The 24,646-nt window shown below is 45.4% G+C and overlaps 1 protein-coding gene across 1 annotated transcript in view; it reads right to left on the minus strand.

The window, feature by feature from the left end:
• ELP2 (elongator acetyltransferase complex subunit 2) overlaps window positions 1-24,646 on the minus strand; it is an 85,291-nt gene that overhangs the window by 16,377 nt on the left and 44,268 nt on the right. Inside the window, exons 9-16 of the mRNA XM_056862935.1 lie at window positions 21,572-21,667; window positions 12,704-12,804; window positions 11,023-11,154; window positions 9,677-9,826; window positions 8,573-8,761; window positions 8,204-8,273; window positions 1,513-1,605; window positions 555-612 (exon numbers count right to left, since the gene is read on the minus strand). Of these exons, the coding sequence (XP_056718913.1) occupies window positions 555-612; window positions 1,513-1,605; window positions 8,204-8,273; window positions 8,573-8,761; window positions 9,677-9,826; window positions 11,023-11,154; window positions 12,704-12,804; window positions 21,572-21,667 (889 nt within the window). The remainder of the gene's footprint in view (window positions 1-554; window positions 613-1,512; window positions 1,606-8,203; window positions 8,274-8,572; window positions 8,762-9,676; window positions 9,827-11,022; window positions 11,155-12,703; window positions 12,805-21,571; window positions 21,668-24,646) is intronic.

Raw genomic sequence — 24,646 nt, forward strand, 5'->3', positions numbered from 1 at the left:
ATGAAGGAAGGCTTTCTAAAGTGGCCTTTGGCCCAGCTTTCCTCTTCGTATCTTTTAGAAGCAGTGGAACACATTTTATATTCAAAATGACTTATGGTGACGACAGAATATAATAATCACAACACTGTTACCTGCCCTGAGCCTCCGGGATAGGGTGGGCTATACTTCATTAAAGAAAGAAATACTGACAACACGCAGTATTATGGAGTACCTGCGTGGTGTGGTGATTAGGGTGCTACGTCTGGAAGGTTATAATCCACACAGTCAGAAAATGCACTGGACTAACCTTGGCCTGTCACCACGTCTCACCCTGGCCTACTTCTCAGGGTGCTGTGAGGGCAAAGCAGGAAGAAAGTCACATGGGTTGCCTTGAGCTTGTTGGATGAAGGACAGAATGGAAATTTGTGATGAGACACTTGGTCCCAAATTAGCCCAGAATAACTCTGTCTTTGAAGAGGAAATAGAAAATGGCTTAAATAAGTAAGTTAAAACAACACTTTCCAAGTTCCTTTAGTCACACACACACCCTGTATTCTAAAGCAAAAATAACTTACAGTTTTTGGGTTTCAGGCCATAGCGTGTTCTGCAAGAGATGATCTTCCGTGGGAGGTTCTGCAAGAAATGATTGGTTTGAAACAGGGGGCTTTCTCACCCTCACCAGATTTTGTTCATGATGGGTAACCATGTTAGTCTGTCAATAGCAGCAGAAAAAAGCAAGAGTCCAGGAGCACCTTAAAGACTAACAAAATTTCTGGCAGGGTAGGAGCTTTCATGAGCTACAGCTCACTTCTTCAGATACAACTAGAATGTGATTCCGAGCGAATCAGACACACAATGGCAATGTAAATGTCATAAGCAAGTGAATGACATTAGCAGGAGTGACTGGATTAGGTGTGGTATGCAGAGGGGTGGTAGGCATGGAGAAATTAGCATTGGTAATGAGACAGGAATCCCAGATCTCTATTCAATCCAGGAGAATGCATTATCTTGAGCTTCATTATTAGTTGTAATTCAGCAATCTCTCTTTCTAATCTCCCTTTCACATCCCTTTGTAATAGAACTGCTACTCTTAAATCAGCAACTGAAAGTCCTGGAAGGTTAAAATATTCCCCTGTTGTTTCTGATGTCAGACTTATGTCCATTAATCTGTCGCAGGGACTGGCCTGTTTATCCAATGTAGAGGGTAGAAGGGCATTGCTGGCATGTGATGGCATAAATCACGTAGAAGAGGAACAGGAGTATGAGCCTGATGTTGCTGGGCCCAGTTATGGTGCTGCTAGGATTTATATGAGAGCAAAGTTGGCACCTTGGTTTGTGGCACGCCTGGGTACCGGAGTCCGTGCTCCTGTTAAGTAGTTAACCATTGTCTCCTGCCAGAAATTTTGTTAGTCTTTAAGGTGCTACTGGACTCTTGCTCCTTTCTACAGATTTTGTTCCTTCATCAGTTCCCTTCCATTTCAATTCCAAAACTTTGCTTCAAAAATAAAACTACGCACAAATCATGGCCCATACCTGTAAGGCTACATGGCTGAAAGTAATTCTCACAATACTGACTGAAAGGATTAACATTTTTCTCCTCTTCCGTTGTCCGAACTGCTGTGTCCTCTGCCAGAACAAATTTTTTTTTAATCAGCAAGAAAATAACAAGGAAAAGTTGGAATAGCTAAGAAAAATTACACAAAAACATCCAAAGTCTAGGTTATAACCCAATTACCCATTGACAGGAAACCCAAGAAATGTTACATTGTAGGAAAAATATTTGTGCCTCAAAACACTAGCTAAAAGAGGACCTGATAAAATGTTAATTCACACAATAGAGAAAAAATTGAAGAACTGTGTACAATTCCTTTACCCCCCACCCCCCAGGTCCCAGAAACATCTAGTCACTCTCCCAAGAAGGGGCAAAATAAAAACTCAGTTTCTTTTCTTTTTTTTGAAAATTTTTATTGGTTTTTATAATATAAATTTTCCATATAAACAAACAACAATGAAAGTAATATGAAAATCTAAATCATAACTAATGTTGTTGTAATTATTTAAGTACTTAATAAAGATAAAAAATAAAGGAAAATTTTTCGACTTCCCCATCACCTCCGTCCGCCTCTTAATAAAGTATTCTATCCCATCGTGATATGATCTGATCTTAATTATTCTTATATCTCAGTTAAGTTTCATTTACAATAATTAATATAATTAATTACACTTCTTTGTGTTAATAATGTCATCTAATGTCATCTAGATCAGAATAAAAGGTACTCTTCCATTTTCCCCAGTCCTAATTCATATTCACAATATTTCATCCAAGCCTCCCATTCCCCCATAAATCGTACATTGTCTTTTTGGTTTAAAGTAGCTGTAAGTTTTGCCATTTCCACCAGTTCAAACATTTTCATAATCCAGTCTTTTTTCCCAGGGATATCTGCCCCTTTCCATTTTGCTGCATAAAGCAATCTTGCAGCTGTTGTCGCATAAATCAAAAAAGTCCTTTGTATTAACAGGTCATCAGGTATCATACTTAGTAGCATCATTTCTGGTGTTTTGGGTATATTTGTTTGTACTATTAATCTTAGTTCATTATAAATCATGTCCCAAAAATCCTTAGCTTTATCACAAGTCCACCACATATGATAAAATGAACCAATTTCTTTATTACATTTCCAACATTTAGGGGATGTCACTTTGTAAATCCTTGCGATCTTCTTTGGTGTTAAATGCCATCTATACATCATTTTGTAAATATTTTCTCGAATTGACTGTGCATTTATTCCTTTCAGGTCTTTCGACCATAGTCTTTCCCATTTATTTAAAGCGATATCGTGTCCCACAGTTTGAGCCCAGTTAATCATTGTTGGTTTAATTGTTTCCTGCTCACAATATATTGTTAAAAGAAGATTATACATTTTGGAAATCAGTTGAGTATTATTATCTATTAACATCCTGTGAAAAAGCAATTTTTCTTTGGAAAATCCATTTTTCATATCTTGTGCAAAAACTGATTTGATTTGATAATACTGAAGCCATTGTAAATCGTCTTTAAGTAACTGAAAGTCTTTTAGTGAGCATTTTTTCCCTTCCCAGATTGTTAACTCCTGATAAGTAACAAATTTATCCGGCCTAAGTGGGCGTAATGTTAACATTTCTTGGGATGATATCCACATCGGTGTTGCTGGTTCAAGAATATGTTTATATCTCATCCAAATACGAATTAAGGAGGACCTGATTATATGATTACAAAATGATGCTTGTGTCTTAATTTTGTTGTACCACAAATAGCCGTGCCATCCGCTTATATTGTTAAAACCTTCAAGATCTAACAAGCGTGTATTTGATAGGTTAATCCAGTCCTTTAGCCATACTAAAGCGGCCGCTTCAGCATAGAGTTGAAAGTTTGGTAGTGCTAAACCTCCTCTAACTTTAGAGTCCACCAAGTGTTTATAAGCAATCCTCGGTTTTTTCCCTTGCCAGATGAAATTTAATATGTCTTTCCTCCAAGTGTCAAAATACTTAACATGTGATATTATAGGCAAGTTTTGAAATAAGAAGAGTATCCTTGGCAAAATATTCATTTGGACTGTTGATATACGACCCAAGAGTGACAGCTTTTTATTTGACCAAATGATCATGTCAGTTTTTATCTTATCCCATAATTTAAAATAATTATTAGTTATCAGTTCTTTCTTCTTCGTAGAGATCCAAATTCCCAAATATTTGACCTTATTAGCTTTCTCCCAACCTGTATATGATATAAAGTCCTGCTGTTCCCTTTCTGTCAGATTCTTGAATAATGTCTTTGTTTTTTCTTGATTAACTTTAAATCCCGATATTCTTCCAAAGTCGTCCAAAGTCTCCATCAATATCTTCATTGATTGTGTTGGATTTTCCAAAATTAACAGGAGGTCATCCGCGAAAGCTCTCAGTTTAAATTCATGTTTTTTAATTTTTAATCCGCGAATGTCCTCCATAGCTCTTATCTTGCAACATAATGATTCCAACACCAAAATAAATAGTAACGGAGACAAAGGGCATCCTTGTCTAGTTCCTTTTTTAATTGAACAATTATCAGACATCGATTCATTCACCAAGATTTTTGCCTGTTGGGATGTATATATGGCCGATATACCTCTCAAAAAACGGTCTCCAAAATTTAATTTCTCCAATATCTTTTTCATAAAATCCCAGGAGACCATATCAAAAGCTTTCTCAGCGTCCAAAAATACAAAGGCAGCCGATTGTTGGATATTCTGGTCATAATATTCCAATGAATCTAATAAAATTCGTATGTTGTCTTTGATTTGCCTTCCTGGAACAAAGCCTGCTTGGTCTTCATGTATTAAATCTTTAATAAAATGCTTCACCCTATTCGATAAGACCGAGGCATAAATCTTATAATCCACATTTAGCAATGAGATAGGTCTATAATTTGACGTTTTTTCTGGATCTCTTCCTTCCTTATGTATTAATGATATAAATGCATGTGACCAAGTCTCTGGGGATACTCCCTTATCCAAAATTGTGTTGCAAAGTAATAAGAAAAATTCCACTAAATTATCACTGAATGTCCTGTAAAATAGCGCAGTTATTCCATCTGGTCCGGGTGTCTTGTCCGTTTTTTGTTTCATTATTGCTTCTTGTAGTTCCTCCTTTGTAATTGGAGCATCTATCAATTGTTGTTGGGTTGTTGAAAGAGCTTTCATCTGTATTGAATTTAAAAACTTGTCTATTTTTTTTTTTTGAAATGTTATTTTTCTGATATAGCTTAGTATAGAATGAAACAAATTCTTTTTGTATATCCAAAGTTGTATATACTGGTCTCTTAGCGGATTGAATTTTCGTTATGATCTTCTTTTGAAATGAGTCTTTTAGTTGGGTTGCTAAAACTTTTCCAGGTTTATTAGCATGTTCAAAGTACTTTTGTTTGGCAGATTTTAAATTTTTATTCATTTCCTCCATCATTACCAAATTCAATTGATGTTTAGATACAGAGATCTTCATTAATATTTCCTTTTTTCTTCTTCATGTATGGCCATAATAAGTTTTTGTTCCAATTTTTGTAAATCCCAAAGTATATTATTGGTGAATTGTAGTTGAGTTTTCTTCCAGGCCATATGCTTCTGTATCATGAATCCTCTTAGAACAGCTTTAAATGCAGTGTGTTAGTGAGTTTCTGAGGGCAACCATGTTGATCTGCAGTAGAACAGCTAGATACGAGTCCAGGAGCACCTTAGAGACCAATAAGGGACCGCACCTTCAAGAACCAAAGCTCTTTTCACCAGGGAATGGAAACGTGAGTCCTCATATCCCAGTCAGAAGGTAGGAGGGGTGTTGCAAAGAAGGAACTCAGGGTGCAGAAGCACAAAAGGGGCATGGCAATCAGCTTGATTAGAGCAGAAGGGAAATGCTTCCATAATGTCTAGATGGGAAGTGGATACACGAGTCTGGTTTTCAGGGCAAGTGCTAGCTAGAGCTTGCCAATTTATGAACTACATAAAAACAAATGTCATGCAAAAGCAGGGAGGGCAGACTACACAAGTCTTGCATTCCTCCATGGTCTGCAAGAGTCTCAACTGGAATTGCAGGACCACAGAAGATGCTTAAATACCACTAAACGTCAGTAATTTGCTTTTATGTTTGTGCCTAGAAAGCACTAATCACTGCAACTGAATATTTGATTCATATTAATATCTTAAATAAAGGAAAATATAAAGAGGTCCTTCCTAATTGGTCTCTCCATATGTTGGATTATGGGGAGTCAAAAGTGATTAAGAGTGCGTCTGTTTGTGAGAGGGGGCTTTGCAGCGGGGGAAACAAAGCACATTCCAAAGTGCTAAAACTGAAAATGAGCTGCAGACAAAGGGGGGCTGAGAGACTAATTTTATTCAGAGCAGTGAACATATAAAGTCTGCTCGGCAGCCTCAATTCGTTAGGTATGAACTCCAGAAATCTGGTTTTGCCGATACTCATCAAAACAGGATGCTTAGGTATCTTTAGGACAAACAGAATCCCAAATTAGTCCCAGAATATTTTAGCCTTTAACTCAGGGATACTCATGCAGACACGCACACTGTTTGATGCACGTCACTGGACGCATAAACATATTCTAGTAAGCAATACGAAATTTGTGTATGTGGCATTGGACCTTGAACGGCTCCTTTACACATTCAAGTCACCAGTTCGTTTTGAAGTCATTAAGTGATCAGTTCCCATGTGTGAACAGGTACGAGGTGTAGAAGGGCTCGATTCGAGTCCAGGAGCATCTTAGAAACCAACAAGATTTTCAGGGTATGGACTTTTGAGTGTCACAGCCCCCTTCATCAGTGTTGACTCTTGAAACCTAGGGTGACGTCTCTTGAACTCAGGAGTACGCAGGAGAGCGCTCGGCGAGTCTGCTCTGTGGCCCCTCATGGGTTAATCCCCTCTAAATCCATTCCACAACCTCTCTTTAATTTAACGGTGCATCAGTATAGAAGAGCGTTTATGCTGGCTAGGCTGAATGTGTTCCCGCCTATGGTTACCGAAGGACGCTCTGCAGGCATTCCCTGTTCAGACAGAAGCCGCGTCTGTGAGGATGGCCATATAGAGACCTGGAACATTTTGCTGTACTGCTGTCGTTGGGATGATTTGAAGTGGAAATATTTAGGACAACTTTTACTTTATAAATTTTATCTCTCCCAGCAAAGCTTAATTCAATGGTTGCCATTTGGCACAAATAAAAGAATTACATTATTAGTGGCTAAATTTTTCTGGGCAGTAATTAAATGTAAAAAGTGTTAATTTGGGGGGTTATATTAGTGTGGTGCTGCTTGTGGCCTTTTGGCTGTTTAAGCAATCTCATTTAACTAAGGCTCTTGAAACCTCGTACCTGGAAACTCTTGCTGGTCTCTAAGGTGCTCCTGGACTTGAATCGAGCTCTTCTGCTGCAGACCGACACGGCCACTCTCCCCTCCCAAAAGACAGAGCACTGAAACAGTGGGCGCTTTCCTGCTGTCATGACTGATTCATTCCATCAGGCACGGCCCGGGCACGGCAACAGACCAGGCACAGACAAGACCAGAAAGGAAACCTGATCCCAAGGAGAAACGGGCCATGAAGAAAATCTGGTTCCTTGTGGCCTGAAACTGAGTGCCCTGGTTCTGGACCACTGCCTGGCAAGGTGTCGTGAGTCAGCCTGAACTCTCCTCGGAAGAAGAGGAGGAAGGAGTGGCAGAGCAGGATGCACCGGTGTAAGTCTTACCAGGGCGACTGGACCATACGTCTGAACCAGCAAAGATGACAGATGCAGAAGAAGGTGGTACATATTGGGAAGGAGCAGAGGAACAGAAAAGGTTATCACCTCTAGACCTGCCCAGCCCAGTTAGCCGTCAAAGATCAAAGGTTCGGCTCAGTTTGCAGGAGAGGCGTTGCAGCGTGAGATTGCAGGCAATTAGTCGTAGGTGTTTGCAGGAGCAGACACCAGTGAGTGATGCAGAACAGCTGGCCCAGGGAGTTTAGGAGGAACAGCCATAAATCTTAGGCTGGCCAGTCAGTCAGTGTGGGAACAACTTTGCTAATTACTACAAGCTCTGCTGCTCGTGCTGAGATCTCTGCGCACAGTATTATCTTGCTTAGGTGCCAGCTACCAGCTCCTGCCCTTCTGGTGTCCCTGCAGAACCTGGGAGGACAGAGCCTACACCATGACGCAAAGGAACTCGTACTGGTGAGTGAACCTGTTCCTTGTTTAGAGTGCTGCCTTGGTTACGCACTCAGTCCACACACACTACCGGGAAGAGTAAACCGCAACAGGCTCTGCTCCCCCCAGTACTCTCCATTGCTGGGAGTGGAGTCAGAGGCCAAGCACCTCAGCCTGGTCCCTGCCTGTACGCAACACAAGGAAAGGGGTCTATCCCGCTGTTTATTGCAGGCATTATCATGCCCTTATTGCATTGCTTTCTACTTTTGTAATTCTGTTTGTTTACACTGTGATATATCATTTCTGGTACTCTTTTTTGGCATTGTTTCTGATTTTTGTGATCCTAGTCCTGTTACATTGTTTGTGGGGCATTGTGCTATAGTCTCAGCAAGAAACATGAGCTATAAATAAAACAAAAAATACATACATGCATAAAGCAAAATAGGGAGAAGGCCACCCATACGCCAACCCCTCCCCTTCATCCACATCTACCTGCATATCACAGTTCTTAAGACACAGACACACAAAATGCCTTACCTGGAAAGACAGCTTTATTTGACAAGCCCAAAGCTGGCACAGTAGCACCTTCTGGAAGATCAATCGTTTGCTGAAAAGCAAAAAAAAAAAAAAAAAAAAAAATTCCCAGAATAAGCAACTGGATCAACTTTTTCAACCCCAAAGATACCTTAATAATTTGTCCACAAGCAACTGAGCTATGGTTTTATATTACAGACAGACAGGGTTTGCGGGCTCAAGGTTAGTTCATAACTTTTTTTTATACAAAAAGAAATTGCAACAATTCTCCAAGAATCAGCTAAATCTCAAATGAGGATTCTAAATTTATAAAGCACATTGTGCCTCAAGATATATATTTTTTTCTTACAAGAAAGGTAAATACCCACTTACACCGAAGTACAGCTTCTCCAGAGAGACACCAGAAATGCTGCTGAAGTTTTCCACAAAATTTCTAGGTGCCGTAAACACTCGAAGCACTTTCTCATCTGCTCCGGATACAAACTGAAATCGCCCAATCACAGCTAAGCACTGCATGTCGTACCCATGGACCTGAGGCCTTGCCACTTCGTGCCACGTTACCTATAAGAATAGTTCACACTGGCTGGTAACTAGTTAAGAGGACCATTTGTATTTATACATGCTATCCATCTCTGCAGTCATTGGGATGTGGTGATTAAGACAGACCCAGGTTTAAATCCCCTCTCAGCCACAGTACTCCCTAGATGAACTTGAACCAATAACCATGGACACGTCTCACCTACTTCACAGGGATTTTGCCAGGAAGAGAGGGAATCCACGACTCCCGTCAAAACTTCTCAAAGGAAAGACAGCATGAAAGACAGACAATTTTAGTTCCACTGATCTAGGATCTGCTCTAGAGTTTCCAGGATCATGATGTTTCACTAAAATATTTTAATTTTCACACATACTTACAAGCATTTAGACTATTCATTCAGGAAGTGAATGAATTCCAACAATGAGGCGACTTAATGGGAATGAATTCCCATTCCAACAAAGAGCCAAAGCTCATTAGAAGTACCAGGGAATCTCTCCTGAGAAAAATTGAGCCAGATTACTGGTTTTTTTTTTAAATCAAGGGTATAACAAGGACCTTTTTTTAAAAAAGCAGAGATTACAACCCACTCTAAACCCATTCACTGCTCCATGCTAACTTTAGATAATCCTCTCTCTTTAACATTCTTGACCAGGAAACAGAATAAAGCCACAGAATGCTACAAGAGCCATGACACCAATAAATCTAGCTGGAACTCAACAAACAGGATGTTATTTTGAAATAACTCCTTCCAGAATGATCTTTACTCTTATGCAATATTGTGGAAATATTGTTATAGCAAACTAGAGATCAAGAGACAGTACAAACAAGTTTTAGCACATTTGAGACACAAATCATTTCTCAAGATTCCCATTTTGCTGGAATATATCTGATTAACTGCTACATGCTATTTACTAAGCTTACCCCCCCAAAAAAAGTACCTCTGGTTGGTTCTCTCTTTTCCATGGAGCAAAGATTCTTGTTGTTTGATCAGAACCAACAGTGATGATAAATTCTCCCTCTGGGTCCCAGTTCACATCTTGTACACTATTGAAATGCCCTGAAATCACCACTTCCGGAGTCCACTCTTGCTATTAAACCAAGAGAATCGATATTTTGGGTTGAACCGTCATTCAGCAGACAGAAGGAGAAACTGACCGCAAAGGAGGTACATAACAGGCAGGGGAAAATAGCTGGATTCAGGTAGCCAAATACATAGTCCAGAATAGAATTGACAAAGGGTGGGAGTGGGAGGGCCCCGAATGGTAAAGCACAGCCTCTTCAGATGACAAGCAGTTTGGGCATAATCCTGCCAATGCTAAATTCCTACTGATTTTAGTGGCAAGATCTGATTATCTGTTTAACTGCCCCAATGCAGTTAATGAGGGTTAAACAGTCTTAACTCTGGATGAGTAAATACTTTTTGCCAGTTTGAATTTATTTTATCTCCTCCCTCCCAATTTTATATTTATCAAGGAAATACATTGGTTGCATCCAAGGAGCAGATCTTCCCTCTCCTCCTGTCTCCTGGGGCTTTTTGCACTACCCAAGTAGCTTGCGAGAGACAGCTTGAAGGGATATCCATGCAGCCGCACATTTGAGCAAGTAGACGAGCTTTCTGCTTGTGCAAAGGGTGTTTTCAACACAACACAACTCCCCTTAAACGTTCACAACCTCTCTGCACCCTGCCCGCCAATCCATAGGGAAGTGCCATGACAAAAACTTAACAAGAAACACCATTGCTTAGTGGTTAGAGTCTCAGACTGGGATCTGGGAGACCAGGGAAGCCCACCAGGTAACCTTGGGGCCAGCCACAAACTCTCAGCCTAACCGACCTCACAGGTTGTTGAGAGGATAAAATGAAGAAGGGGATAATTTCATTTATTTACATTATTTATAGTCTGCATTTCTCATAGGGATTCAAGACGGATTACACATAGTGAGTCAGCACAAACAACAAAACGGGACATTCAATAACCAATCCATCAGGATTTTAGAAGTCTGGAACCACCAGAAGTCTGGAACCACTAAAGCACAGAGTAAGTATCCACACGACACATTAAGTGGTACAGAAATTGCACAATAGGATGTTGTAAGCCACTTTGGGTCCCCAGAGGCAAGAAAAGTAGGGTATAAATGAAGTAAATAAATACTCTAACTGCAGAATACATGATTTGCGTAAGATCCCAGGTTCAAACCCTAGTAATAGGGTTGAGAAAGAACTTTGAGATCTTTGAAATCCCCTGTAGTTGGATGACTATACTAGTTGTATAATCAGTAGTCTTGCCTTGTCCACTGAAGTCTGTTTCCAAAGATGCAGCGCTCCATGAAAAGCATGAGCAAGAATCTTTGTGCCATCTGGGCTGAAGCAGCAGTCAAAAAACCCGAGTGTATTTCCACCCACTTCTCCGACTCGGACCTGATTGAAAAGTAAGATGCAGAATGGCCAAGTCAGTCATGGGCCTTCTTGAATCTAGTTAACGGCTAAAGGCATAATCTCTACGCAAAATAACTAAGCCCCAGCTATGGTTTAGCATCGTATCCAGAAGAATGCGCTTCTAAAGGGACTTCAGTATCTCTACTTGGCAGAATTAAGAAACCATGAAACACAGCAATTAAAAACAGATAACAGAAGCCATTAAAACATACATGCACTGGAGAGAAAATCTGACTAAGACCACCTTCCAGTATTTTTAAGGGTTCTGGCTGTCACCAGAAGCCCTCTAAAGAAGAAGCTGCCTGCAGTGTAAAAGGGAGAGCGTTCCAAAGAGCACAACACCCATGATTGACAAACAGGGAGCTTCATTCATGCCCCCTCCCACGGTTTTGCACTAAATGTGCACAGAGCTTATGCAAACCCAGTCCCTTCATAACAGTGAGTTTGAAATGGGCTTGCAAACCAATTTACAATCTCTAGATTATGGGGGAATGATGGGTTTGCAAATCCACAGCTAACACAGGAAGGAGGAGGAATTGCTCCAGAGAGTTAAAAAGGGGTGGAGTGGGGGGTGATCTTGCATTCATATGGTTAGCTCCTGATTTTCAAATCATGGTATGCAGACTGCCAGGGTCACATCTGTTCCAGGCGTTAGGCAGGGTGATGGCCACTAGTTTAGCTCACTTTTTAAAGGAACTGAAAGATAGTCAACAGCTATTAGGTGTAACAGTTACACTTCTGAATCCCCTATGGGGGAGGTATCTGGTAGTTCAGGGGTCCCCAACCTCTCTGAACCCGTTGGCACCTTGGAAGTTCTGACACAGGGTGGTGGGCGCAACCACAAAATGGCCACCGCAGGCTGTAGACATACACACACACACACACACACACAGAGGAAACCCAAACTCAGGAGACACGCAGAGTAATTTTTTTAAATGCACCAGAAAAGAAGAGACAGAGAATAAAACAAACACTACAGCGGCAGCTTGTGCTGAAACAATGTTATTTTAATTTGCACAGCCCATCAGATCCCCAACAGTCATCAGAAGCCCTGCTAGGAAGCAGCCCCACCTGGCCCCACCCACCTCCTAAAAACACTTGGCGGGCACCAGAAAAGGTGTCAGCGGGCGCCATGGCACCCATGGGCACCACGCTGGGGACCCCTGTGGCAGCTCCTTCAAAAGTCAGAGAAGTCCGAAGTGTATTTCAAGGCAAACAGTCATGTCCCGGCCCTTCTGCTCAACCTAGAGGTGGGCAGGAGGGCCTGGTTCAGGGGACAAAGGCTCCTTCACTGCACAGCCAGTGTGGAATGAAGTTCTTGCTCTTCGTGTTTTTAAGGACCATTTTTGTGTCACCTGAACATACGGCAGGATGCTGCTCTTTGTACTTTTATTGTCTTCTATGAAGACTTTTCAACTTAATTCTTTTGGGCTTGGATTTGACTTCAGGTTCACCGCACCCACTTAACTTTCTGAAACGTCTAGGACAAATAAACAAATAAGGGGGGGGGAGAATAAAAAACTGCATCTACCTGTTCTAACCAAACCCCAGATTCCTCATCTGGAGCCCACAAAATTATGGTTTTGTCCATCGAAGCAGAAAGCAATCTCATTGGCTGCTTCCTCCTGCCATCTACAGTACAAAGGAAAAAAATTACCCCATTAGAAGAGGCTAGAACCTCTTTTATTATATACTAATGACATGAGAAAAAGCAGGAGCTTTAAAGAGAAATCTGGAAAACAATGATATATAATATGACTACTACATGAAAGAAGGGAGAAATTTCCTAGCTGCAACGTACAGCACCTTCAAGAAGACTAAAAAGAAAAAAAGTCCTGTATATTAAACGTTTGGCACTACATTTGTATCTGACAAAGTAAGTGCTGACTCACAAAAGCTTATACCCTGGTGAATTTTTGTGGTCTTTAAGGTGCTATTGGGCTCAAATTTTGGTTTTTGACTGGTGAATTACAAGTTCAGCTCGTACTTAAAATGCACGGCATGTGCCTAGCCATGGTCCACTTTGGGAGAGAAGAAAGAGACCGGAACACTGGACCGAGGCCAGGAGGTCCGGAGGGCATCTGACTGGTGGATAATTCCTGCTATGAGGATTCGGAGGCAGGAAGATTCTCTGACACTTATAAGGATGGGCTAATAAAGACCCCCCCCCAAGACTCTCACAAGACCATCAAGGTGTGAGCTCTTGACCCAAAGAACCAGAAATCACCACAGAGACATTTAGAATCCAAACAGATGGCTTTTACTGGTCAAATAGGCAATACAGTGCACAGAAGATAAAATGACAGCTATGAGTGTCTTGCTAGCTAGTTGGCAATATAAGGCTTGAAAACAGCGGGAGATTACAAAGCATCACCAAAGCCTAAACAGAGCACACTTTCCCAGGCTTTGGTATGTGGAGCTGTCCTTGAGGTCTGGACGGTTCAGCAAAGGAACAGAGGCAACATAGAAACTGAGATAACAGCCTGACATCCTGCTCCCCTTAAGGCCCCCTCCCATTCTGCAAGGGGGCTGGTCTGTCTGGGTAGGCAATGTGAAAGGCGTTGACGAGTTTGGGGGCGGAGACATCCCGTGCGCGAACCCATTCGTCATAGGCAGGGGGGAAGTGTTTCCAGCGGACCAAGTATTGCAAGACTCCATGGTGTATGCGGGAATCCAGGATTTTAGAGACTTCGAAATGTTCTTCCCCCCCCACCATTATGGGCTGTTTAGGAGGCGGCTCCGGGTGCCATTGCGGGGAAGCAACATGGGGCTTTAGAAGGCTGATATGGAAAACGGGGTGCACACGCCTCAGGGTTTTGGGGAGAGACAGTTCCACCGTGACAGGATTTATGATGCGAACGATGGGAAATGGGCCAATGTACTTAGCATTGAGCTTATGGCACGGACGGGTGGAACGCAGGTTCTTGGTGGAAAGGTATACCAGGTTACCCACTTGCGGGTCCCCCCCGGGGGAACGATGCTTGTCGGCCTGCGCCTTGTATTTGCGCTTGGCTCGGTCAAGGTTGCTAACCAGCCAGGGCCATGTGGTACGGAGGGTGTGTGCCCAAGAGGCAATGTCGGCATCCCCCTCCCCCTCCAAACCTTCTATCGGGGTGATAGGACCGAAGTCCTGTCCATACACCGCATAAAACGGGCTGAAGCCTGTGGACTGATGTACAGCATTATTGTAAGCATATTCTGCAAAAGGCAACAGTTCTACCCAGTCATCCTGGTGGTAGTTAACATAACAGCGCAAATAACATTCAAGTACAGCATTGACACGTTCGGTTTGACCATCCGTTTGGGGATGGTATGCACTAGACAACCCCTGTTCCACCCCCACCAATTTGAGAAAAGCTTTCCAAAACTTAGCAACGAAACTACTTCCGCGGTCGCAGATTATTTTGCGCGGAAACGAATGTAGTCTAAAGACATGTGACACGAAGAGGCGGGCCAACTTCTGAGCGGAGGGGATCCCCGCACATGGAACCAAATGTATTTGCTTAGAAAATAAGTCAGTGATAACCCATAATACAGTTTTTCCCCCGCTGAGAGGGAGATCCGTCATAAAATCCATAGCAATCACTTCCCAGGGTCTGTTGGGTATTTCAAGTGGTTGCAGTAGGCCTGGGGGCTTGCCTTGAGAACGTTTCACTGTGGCGCAAACAGGACAGCTGCGAATAAAAGAGTCAATGTCAGAACGCATTCCCCCTCACCAGAATTGTCTGCGCAACAGGTGAAGGGTTTTCAGGAACCCAAAGTGTCCAGCTGTCTTTACTCCATGAGCCAAGTGTAAAACGTCTTTTCGGAGCGCTTTGGGCACATACAATTTCGAGTCTTTGTACCAAGAGCCTCCTTGTTCGATTACACCAGGAGGCAGGGTTTGATCTGAGCGTTCCATAAGGCATTGTTCCCGAAGGGACTTTAAGAAGGATTCGGAGATGGGGCCCCCCCCCTTGGTCATAGTGGCATCAGGAGCAGTCATGGGGGTTGACGAGGGGGAAGCGCTTACTTGCGGTGGTGTACAGACTGCAGGCGGCAGGGCGGCCGGTGGAGCTGGAGGAGCGGGAGCGCCGGCCATCATGAGTTTCGGTTGCGGAGGCGGCTGGGCAGCCGGTAGGGCTGGAGGAGCTTGCGCTCCGGTTATTGCGTGCTTCCATTGCGGTAGCGTCTGGGATCGAGTTTGTACAGCTAGTACAGGCAGGGTTTCTCTTTGTGCGGGTGTAAATAAAGAGTTTGTTGGCCGATCGAGTTTCGCCGGGTATTGAGGTAACCGGGAGAGAGCATCTGCGAGAACGTTTTGTTTCCCAGGGACATGCTTCAGGACGAAACGAAACTGAGCAAAGAATTCTGCCCAACGCTGCTGTTTTGCGGACAATTTATGGGACCCCGTGAGGGCAGCTAGATTTTTGTGATCGGTCCAAACTTCAAAGGGGACTTTAGACCCCTCCAGGAATTGTCGCCATAGAGTAAGTGCATGGTGAACGGCCGATGCCTCTTTCTCCCAAATGGGCCAGTTCAATTGGGAGTGCGCAAACTTCTTCGAGAAGTAAGCGCAAGGGTGAAGGAGACCATCCGGTCCTTTTTGAAGAAGAGCCCCTCCCATAGCCACGTCGGAGGCATCGACTTGCACAATGAACATTCGATTCGGGTCTGGGTGCCGTAGCACGGGTTCCGAAGTGAAGAGGCGTTTGAGGGCTACAAAAGCGGTTTGGCATTTATCAGTCCACAGTATTTTAGCGGAGGGTAAAGTAGCCGAGTTTTCTTTACCCTTGGTTTTCAGCAGGTCGGTAATGGGTAGCGCCACTTGGGCGAAGTTAGGGATGAACCCGCGATAGAAATTAGCAAAACCTAGAAACTGTTGCACTTGTTTGCGGTTGGTAGGAGGGGTCCAATCGAAAACGGATTGGACCTTGGTAGGGTCCATGCTAAGGCCATGGTGGGAGATTATGTATCCTAAGAACGTTATTTTGCTCTGATGAAATTCGCATTTAGCCAACTTTGCAAAGAGTTGGTGATTGCGCAGGCGCTGCAGAACTTCTCGGACCAGAACTACATGCTCATCCATGGTTTTTGAATAAATAAGAATGTCATCCAAATAAACCACCACCCCGCGATACAGCAAATCGTGGAGGATTTCGTTGATGAGTTGCATGAAGACCCCCGGGGCCCCTTTCAACCCGAAAGGCATCACGAGGAATTCAAACATTCCAAAACAGCTAGAGAAGGCAGTGAGGGGCTCGTCTCCTTCGCGGATGCGGACCCGGTAGTAGGCTTCTACTAAGTCCAACTTGGAGAATATACGACCCTCCTGCAACTGCCCCAAAATATCTGATATTAGTGGTATAGGATAGGCGTTGGCTTGAGTAACTGCATTGAGTTTTCTGAAGTCAATGCATAGGCGAAGGTCGCCCTCCTTTTTTCGGCCGAAAAATGCAGGGGCTGAGTTTGGGGCATTCAATGGGCGAATGAACCCTCTGGCAAGGTTTTTGTCCAAAAAGTCTCGTAGTACAGTGCGCTCGGAAGCGCTCATAGGGTAAATTTTACTCTTGGTTAGTGTGCAGTCCTTTACCACTTCAATTGCACAGTCAGTGGCCCGGTGGGGGGGTAAGGCATCACATTCTTTAATGTTGAAGACATCAGCAAAGTCCTGGTATACATCAGGGAGGGATGGCGGTGATGGGACTTCGGAGATTAATGCCGAAGCGGGTGGAGACAGCACCGCAACTTGCTGTCGGTGCTGGTCGCATTTGGGGTTGGCAAAGGAGATCGTGTTCGTGCCCCAGTCTATACTGGGACTATGACCTTTAATCCAGTTAATTCCCAGGACCACTTCAAATCGGATAGGGGCTATGGTAAAGTCTATTTGCTCCCAGTGGGAGCCAATTCCCATCGCCACCCCTATAGTGCGATGATCAACTGGGCCCCCTTTGAAATGGCTCCCATCCATTTGGGCAACATGGACGGGGGCTGGTAAAGCCTCGGACTTGACTTTGAGTGCTGCAAATGTGGCTTCATTGATGAGAGTGCGAGCGCAACCGGAGTCAGTAAGTGCCTTGACAGGCAGTTGGGGACCCCCTTTATAGTGTTGTAACACTGCGTCCACATACACCGTACTTTCTACTTCTTTCACCTTCGTCGGTTTCGTAGGTTTTACAGGAGAAACTGCGGGGGTCTGCGGGGACGTTCCATTCACCGCAGATTGTGACCGGTTATTAGACAGGTCAAGAGGCGAGTCCAGGTTTAGCACTGGGGTATCCTGGAGATGATCCCTGTCCGAAGATGGAGAATTGTCCCCCACTGGGGCACTTATAATCCGAGACCCGGAGGGGTCTGTAGAAACAGGAAGATCGGGAGAGTCTCTGAACAGAAGTGCAGAGGGTGTGAACCGACCTGGCGTTGTACTGCGGGCGGTCGCAGCGCCTCCGCGTTGAGACCTTCCCCGGTTTTGTGAAAGGTCAGGAAGCGAGTCCAGGGTTAATGCTAGGGTATCCCAGGGAGGATCCCTATCCGAAGACGGAGAATTGTCCCCCAATGGGGCACTTGTAATCCAGGACCCGGAGGGGTCTGCAGAAGTAGGAAGTGCAGAGGGTGTGGGCCGTCCCGGTGCTGTACTGCGGGTGGCCGCGGTGCCTCTGCGTTGAGGTCGTCCCCGAGCTCGGGGCAATGCATTCGGTCGAGGGAGTTCCAGGCGTTGAGGACATGCTGAAACAAAGTGGTTCATCGCGCCGCAAACGAGGCAAGCTCCCCTTTGGAATCGGGATTCGCGATCTCGAGGGGGCCGTGCTGATCTCTGCGGGCAGGGAACGGAGACTTCGGGGGGAGGCTTTTGGTCTCCCCTCACCTTGGGTCGCTGACAAGGTAGTATCTCTGCCGAGTCGGCAAAAGAGATCTTCAGTTTGGGTGGTCTCCATGGAACTGGAGGTAGTACGGGTGCTGGTGTAGATCCAAGCAACGGGACCCCTGGACTTCCTGGGGGTGGCAGGACGGGAGCTCTGGGGTCCCCTGGCGCCACAGGCACTGCTAGAGTTACTGGCAACATGGGCGTTCCGCCCAGAGGTGCCGCAGGTTGCTGCGGTTGAGCCTGATCAGGAGACCCTGGTTGTGGAGCTGGGGCCGAGCCATCCGGGTCGGCTTGTATCTGCTGCAAGCAGTCGTTGTCGTGAAGCAAAACGTGCATTTGACCCTGCAAGTGGGCCACCCGGTCTATGTGTTCCCGATTGTGCTGTCGGAGCAAAAACATATCCTTGCCCGCATCACCTAAGCGACGGGGCTGGCTGATTCGGAAGTTTGCAGTCCAGAGAGTTTCCTCATAGTGCAAGTCCTCTTTGGTTCCCTTACGATCCGCTAAAACTTGATCCGTTTCAAGTTTGGTGGTCAGGGTCGTGGTCACTAGTGGCAGAGCTTCCTGCTCCCATGCCGACATAGAGCCGGCTTGATCCGGAAGATCCAGTTGCGGCAGGACCTGAACCGCTAAGGTCGCTGCGTTGACGCCAAAGACGGGGGTTGACAGCTTAGCAATCCCGGCCATTGAAGCGGTGGTCGAGGTCATTCCGTGGAGGAGCGCAACCATCCGTTTTGCCAGTACTTTTAACCCAGCTCCGCACAACCGGGCCAGTTGAGCATCCTCCACTAGACAATCTGACACTAGGAGGTCGTGGCGGGCGCTGGCCTCCACGCTACGCCCTTACAAGTCCAGTCAGGCGGCTACGTTCCACTTCTGCCCGATGAACGTAGTCTAGGGCTTCCCCAAAGGAGGGTATCAAGGAGGAGACCCTTCCAGAGCTCCTGCTCCGGGGAACAGATCCACCGGGACCGGGCTCACTCGGAGAGCTCTGTAGTAGCTCCCATCCGAGCGGCAGGCGAGCCACACGGGGCTCCAGGCACGGTAAACTCACTCGGAGAGCTTTGTCTTAGCTCCCATCCGAGTGGCAGGCGAACCCTCCTGGGCTCCAGCCTGACTGATGAAAAGGGTGATGAAGGTGATAGCTGTCATAATGTGAGCTCTTGACCCAAAGAACCAGAAATCACCACAGAGACATTTAGAATCCAAGCAGATGGCTTTTACTGGTCAAATAGGCAATACAGTGCACAGAAGATAAAATGACAGCTATGAGTGTCTTGCTAGCTAGTTGGCAATATAAGGCTTGAAAACAACGGGAGATTACAAAGCATCACCAAAGCCTAAACAGAGCACACTTTCCCAGGAGCTGTCCTTGAGGTCTGGACGGTTCAGCAAAGGAACAGAGGCAACATAGAAACTGAGATAACAGCCTGACACAAGGCCCGTATTGTCTACTCTGACTGACAGTGGCTCTCGGGTTTCCAGATCATCAACTATCTGATCCTTTTCAAATCATCTAACTGGAAACGCCTGAGATTGAGCCAGGGGCCTTCTGCATGCAAAGCAGATGATCTACCACTGAATGATGGCGGAGATGTTCAGGATCAGTGTCCCCTATCAGTTGCTGACCAAAGCCGTGTTGACTGAGGTAGCTTTGGAATGCGGAAGAGTCTCCATTGCCACTCCGTGAGGGAAGCCCTGAGTGTCAGAAGCTCCTGGTGACAGCTCCTCACCGAGGCTGAGCAGCGATTCCTGCTGCAGACTGTCGGCCTTCAGCCAAATAAGCCAGAGCCGAGCAACCCTCAATCCCTGCTACCAGCCAGGACTTAGAAACTGCCCTCCCACAAACGGTGGCCAGGGAGGCTGCAAAAAGCCATTCTGACTTTCTGATAGTTCTCCGCAGGGAGACCTTCGGCGGCCTTCGCACAGAGAGAGACGATGCCACTCCGCCTCTGGAAAGCGTCACGGCCACGGGAAGAAGGGCGACTGGTGCAGCTCCAGAGCCTGGGGCAAAAAAAGAAGGCGCTAGCCACAGAGCTTGATCCCTGCAGAAGGACCCGCCAGACCGAGAAAGCGCCTCTCTCAGAAATCCTACGCCCTGAGGTACCATCACCAAACACAACATCCCAAGGAACTCCACGGACAAAGGTGGCCGGGGAAGCCCATGCAACTGTAGGGCATCAACCTGAGTCTTGTAGGTGAGCATCAGAGGGAGGCTCCCCTTCAGGAGCATCTGAAAAGTGGCTACTGAATGAGCAGCTGGCGGCTCCCTGGGCCCAAAAAAACTTGATGATGCAGCAGTTTGCCCATGAGGCCTACTCAGCGACAATCCTTGATGCAGACCTCTCTGCATGGCTGCCTCCCGGGGGGGGGGGGGAGGTTACGAACACTTTTGCCTTGTATGCCCACAGAAGAGACAACTAACAAGCCACTAGTGTCATCTCAATCACATCATTTGAGCAGCCCATTCTCACAAAAAGTTGGTACTCAATTTTTTAAAGAAAACCTCGCTGATGGCACCACGTGGTCTTGTTGGCCAATAAGGAAGCACACAGATCAAAATTGCCTTCTTCGGTCTGCATTTCCTTATGAGTCCAGCAAGCTCGTTCCCACAATCAATGGGATCCCCAGGAGAACCCTCCCCCCCATCCTGTCCCTGAAACTAGGGAAGCGACAGGAGGCCTTACGAAGGGTAGAAAACGTCTTTGCAAAACCCAGGCCAGAGTGACTGAACAAACGCTTGGCCTACCAATTTTTCTTTCGGGATCTGAAGAATTCAGGAAAGGGGTTGTCGTTTGCCTATGGAACTCACAGCACAGAGTCCCCTAAGGCACTGCGCTCTCTGCTGCGGAAGGAAGAGAACTGAAGGAGCCTGAATCCCCCCACTGAAGCAGGGAATCAGAGAATCCTCCTGCTTCATAGTTCCAAAGGGACAAATCAACAGTCGATCAGCCCTTCTCCTCCGAGTGAGCCATTAAAGGGGAAACAAAAGGAGATGACACAGAAGTAGCCCCCAAAATTAGTGCCAAAGGTGGGTCATACATCTAAGTATCTACGCAGGCAACTGTAGTTATTGTCCAGGCCTACATATTCTTCTGGATTGCTCTACTACAACTCAGCCACAGGCAGTGTTACTTCTGTAACAGCTGCAAAGATCATGCAGCTTCTCCAAAACTTCTCTACTGCATGCCCATGCAGAGCAGGATTCTGCAAGACAGTACAGAGAAGAGTCCAAAAGATCCAATGGTGCTGCCACATCATGCAGGGGTGCTGTGAAATGCAAGTCCACCTGGCTCCAGCACGCAGAGGTACCCTGTTGACAATTACATTCTGGGCAGAAGGATGGAATCACATGCAATGGAAACATGGGGCTGGCAGGTCCTCTTCCCCCATTTCATGTAGTAATGGAAGTGTGCGACGTGACTATTCTTCACATCTCTAGCTACCACTCCGGGGTGTGTGTGTCAATACAGAGTTGGCATCTTCGGCAACAGAACAATGTTCTCTGCCGTGTCTAGTTCTGCCCTAAGCTGTAGCTGCTCGCACACTCCTTACCTGTGAAAAATGAAGGCTGCCAATGGGCAGCATAGACCCAGTTTTCATGTCCAGCTAACACAGAGTCCAACGTCACAGCATAGGATGTGTCCAAACCTGGCCCGCAAAGCAAAACCACAATCTTCACAGCTATTCTAATAAGAGCCAACCTCACCAAGTACAGCACACTGATAACATTCAGGATGATGGCGTCCTGTTAGACAGCCCTACCTGTCCAAGTTACATGACAATCCCACTATATTCACGGAAAGCAATTAGATGGCCATACAAGCACAGCTTGGATCTAAGATTCTGCAGGATAGTTGAAAGTTTGAAACAAAAACAATCAAAGCTAAATTAAAGCATTGCCAACTTTTCATCTTTGAGAACTGTTTTTTTTAATTAAATGCGTAATAATCTACATTTAAAATTAAATGCATTTTAGCACAATCTAAAGATGTGGGGGAGATGGAAAAACCTCAGAAAAATCATCCCAAGGGCTCCTTCCACCAAAGGAGCTGTGGTTGTGGAAGAGGAAGGAAGCACAATTTCAACCACTTCCCCCTCGTCACAACAGCCCCCCTCCAAATCACATGGCTATTAGTGCACGTGGCTCCCAACCATCCCAGGAACAAGGTAGTAATGCCTGTTCCAGGGTCAGAAGAGACTGCTGGAAGAAGCAGAAGGCAACAAAACGAACCTTGGATTACTTACCATGAAGGCTCCTTCTGCTCTGAGGTAAGGAGGGCATCTTGAAACATTGGGTGACTCCCACTGGTTACTCAGGGAGGCAGGATCAAATTTCAGCTTCCTGTCTCCTGGGCTGGAATCACCCTTTCTCAGTTCCCAAGATACAATGAGACCGAAGGAACCAGAAGGCACGCCTAACTAGACAAAAAACAGAATAGGTGCCAACAGTTAAACAAAAACAGAAGGACAATAGAAGGACTGCAGGGGATCATTAATGGACCCAGATTATCCTTTTCCCTATAAACATTCTTACACCTTGATTCGAGACTATTTCATGACCTGAACGTCGATCTGTGCCCATTAGGTGCAGGACAAGCTTTGTAAACATATTGCCATTTTACTGACTTCTTTGTCAATCTTATTCATTTTTGGGCAGAGCAAGATGCCCTCCTTACCTCAGAGCAGAAGGAACCTTCATGGTAAGTAATCCAAGGTTCATTCTCGCTCTGAGGAGGAGGGCATCTTGAAACATTGGGATATCAAGAGCTGTGACCCATTATCAGGTGGGTACTAGTCTTCTTCCACCATTCGTAGCAGAGCTCTTCATGTGAAGGCTGCATCTGCTGATCCTAAGGAATGTGTTCAGTATTGTCTCACTAAGGCAAACATGGGAGACCACACTGTTGTATGCATAACACCTCTGTCAAGCTTGCCTATCAAAAGTTGAAGGAAAAGGGGGGCTGCGCTGGGTGTGCACAGTAATGCCTGTTTGATACACCATCCAATATTATGACTGAGGGACTCTCGAGACTTAACCTTTCCCTTCGTTCAGGAAGGTCCACGAAGAGATCAAAACATCAGACCTCCTCATGGATTGGTTGCGACTGATGTAAGTGTGAATAAAACTTGCAGGTCAAGCCTGTGTCACACCTTCTCCTTGACATATTTGGCTGCAGACAGAATAAGGAAGATGGAATCGTTATTCCTTATAAACTGAGCAGTTTCCTTAAAGGATGAAAGTAGGAACAAGGCACAGTACCGCCTTGACTTTAAGAAATATACACACACACATAGAACCTTCCTGAACAATAGGGTTCTCGGTTTGGGTACCCCGTGGGTTGACACAACTGGTGTCGGGACAAGACTTAATAGGAGCCACCTGAGCGTGACTTCCTTCAGGTGTCTTTTCTTTTAATTTCATAAGGAAAACTTGGAAAACACCTAATGGATGAAGAGACGTTCCCAAGTAGGGCACCCTGGCACAATCCTTCCTACAGGAAAGCTAGAAACTGCCAGACCTAATAACTTAGGGTTCCATATGCGAGACATGTGCTAGAGGATGCTCATTCAAGAAAGAGAGCATATCCTCTGAGAGGTAGATCTTCAAGGGTTAGAAGCACTTGCCGTGACTGGAGTAGCTCCCACAAATCACTGCCAATTTCTTTCAATAACCGGGCAGTTGGTGTAGCAGTCAGTCTGGAACCGGGGATCAAAGTAGGCCATGTGTAAAAATCCTGGCATACTGGGAGCTTTCACAGTTCCTATATGGACTAATTTACCCCAGATGGAAACCATGTTTTTTACCTTAGTCCACATAGGTACATGAATTCAGCTAGTGCTTGTTTCTGTTATAACCTTCTCAGGCTCATGGAATACTCTATAGAGGAGAAAAGACAAACATTAGGCCTTAGACCAAGGAGAAAATAGAGGGGCATCCATCCCTTCTGTTTCACCCTTGTGAGGTGATACCAGGAGAAATTTCTGGGCCATAGAGATTAGAGGCTAGTGCAGTGGAATCCCAGTCTGGGCGCTGCCTGTTGGAGGAAACGTGACTGACTACTCATTTGACTGTGAACTGATGTCTTAGCCATTCCACTGGTGCGATGGGCTATCCCTGTGTATGTTCTATGGGAAGGAACGGGCATCTAAGATAAGGATGGGAAGGAAATAGCCTCGGTGAAATAGCCTTCTTTGATCCTCCAGCAAGGGAAGAGATCTGTGTCCTCCTAGATTGTTATGTTATATTTCTTATCAGAGAGTAGTCTATTCTGACGAGGGCAGAATATGAACAAGGGCCTAAATCCCTACTTAGCTCCTAAGGAGTGAGGAGCTCGAGCTAGCCTGGCCCACCTGGGATGGTTAGCCTGCCCTCGACAGTAAGGAGGCACCTCTGTAGTGTTCTAGGGATGCCCCGAGTTCCAGTATGTTCAGATGCCCACGCCAGACCACGAACCTTGAATGGATTGATTGGGGGGGGGGGATCCCTACGCCCAGTCGACCTGGTGACCAAGAAATTTGAATTAAAGAGTAATGGGAGTACAGCTAACAGGAGTGCTGCTGGTCCCAGTGAGGTTGCTGGAATGGCCCACCAGGACAGGCTTTGTTGAACAGGAGTGGTAAATGTGA

Source organism: Euleptes europaea, chromosome 17 (assembly GCF_029931775.1).
Source record: "Euleptes europaea isolate rEulEur1 chromosome 17, rEulEur1.hap1, whole genome shotgun sequence".
Taxonomy (NCBI): Eukaryota; Metazoa; Chordata; class Lepidosauria; order Squamata; family Sphaerodactylidae; genus Euleptes; species Euleptes europaea.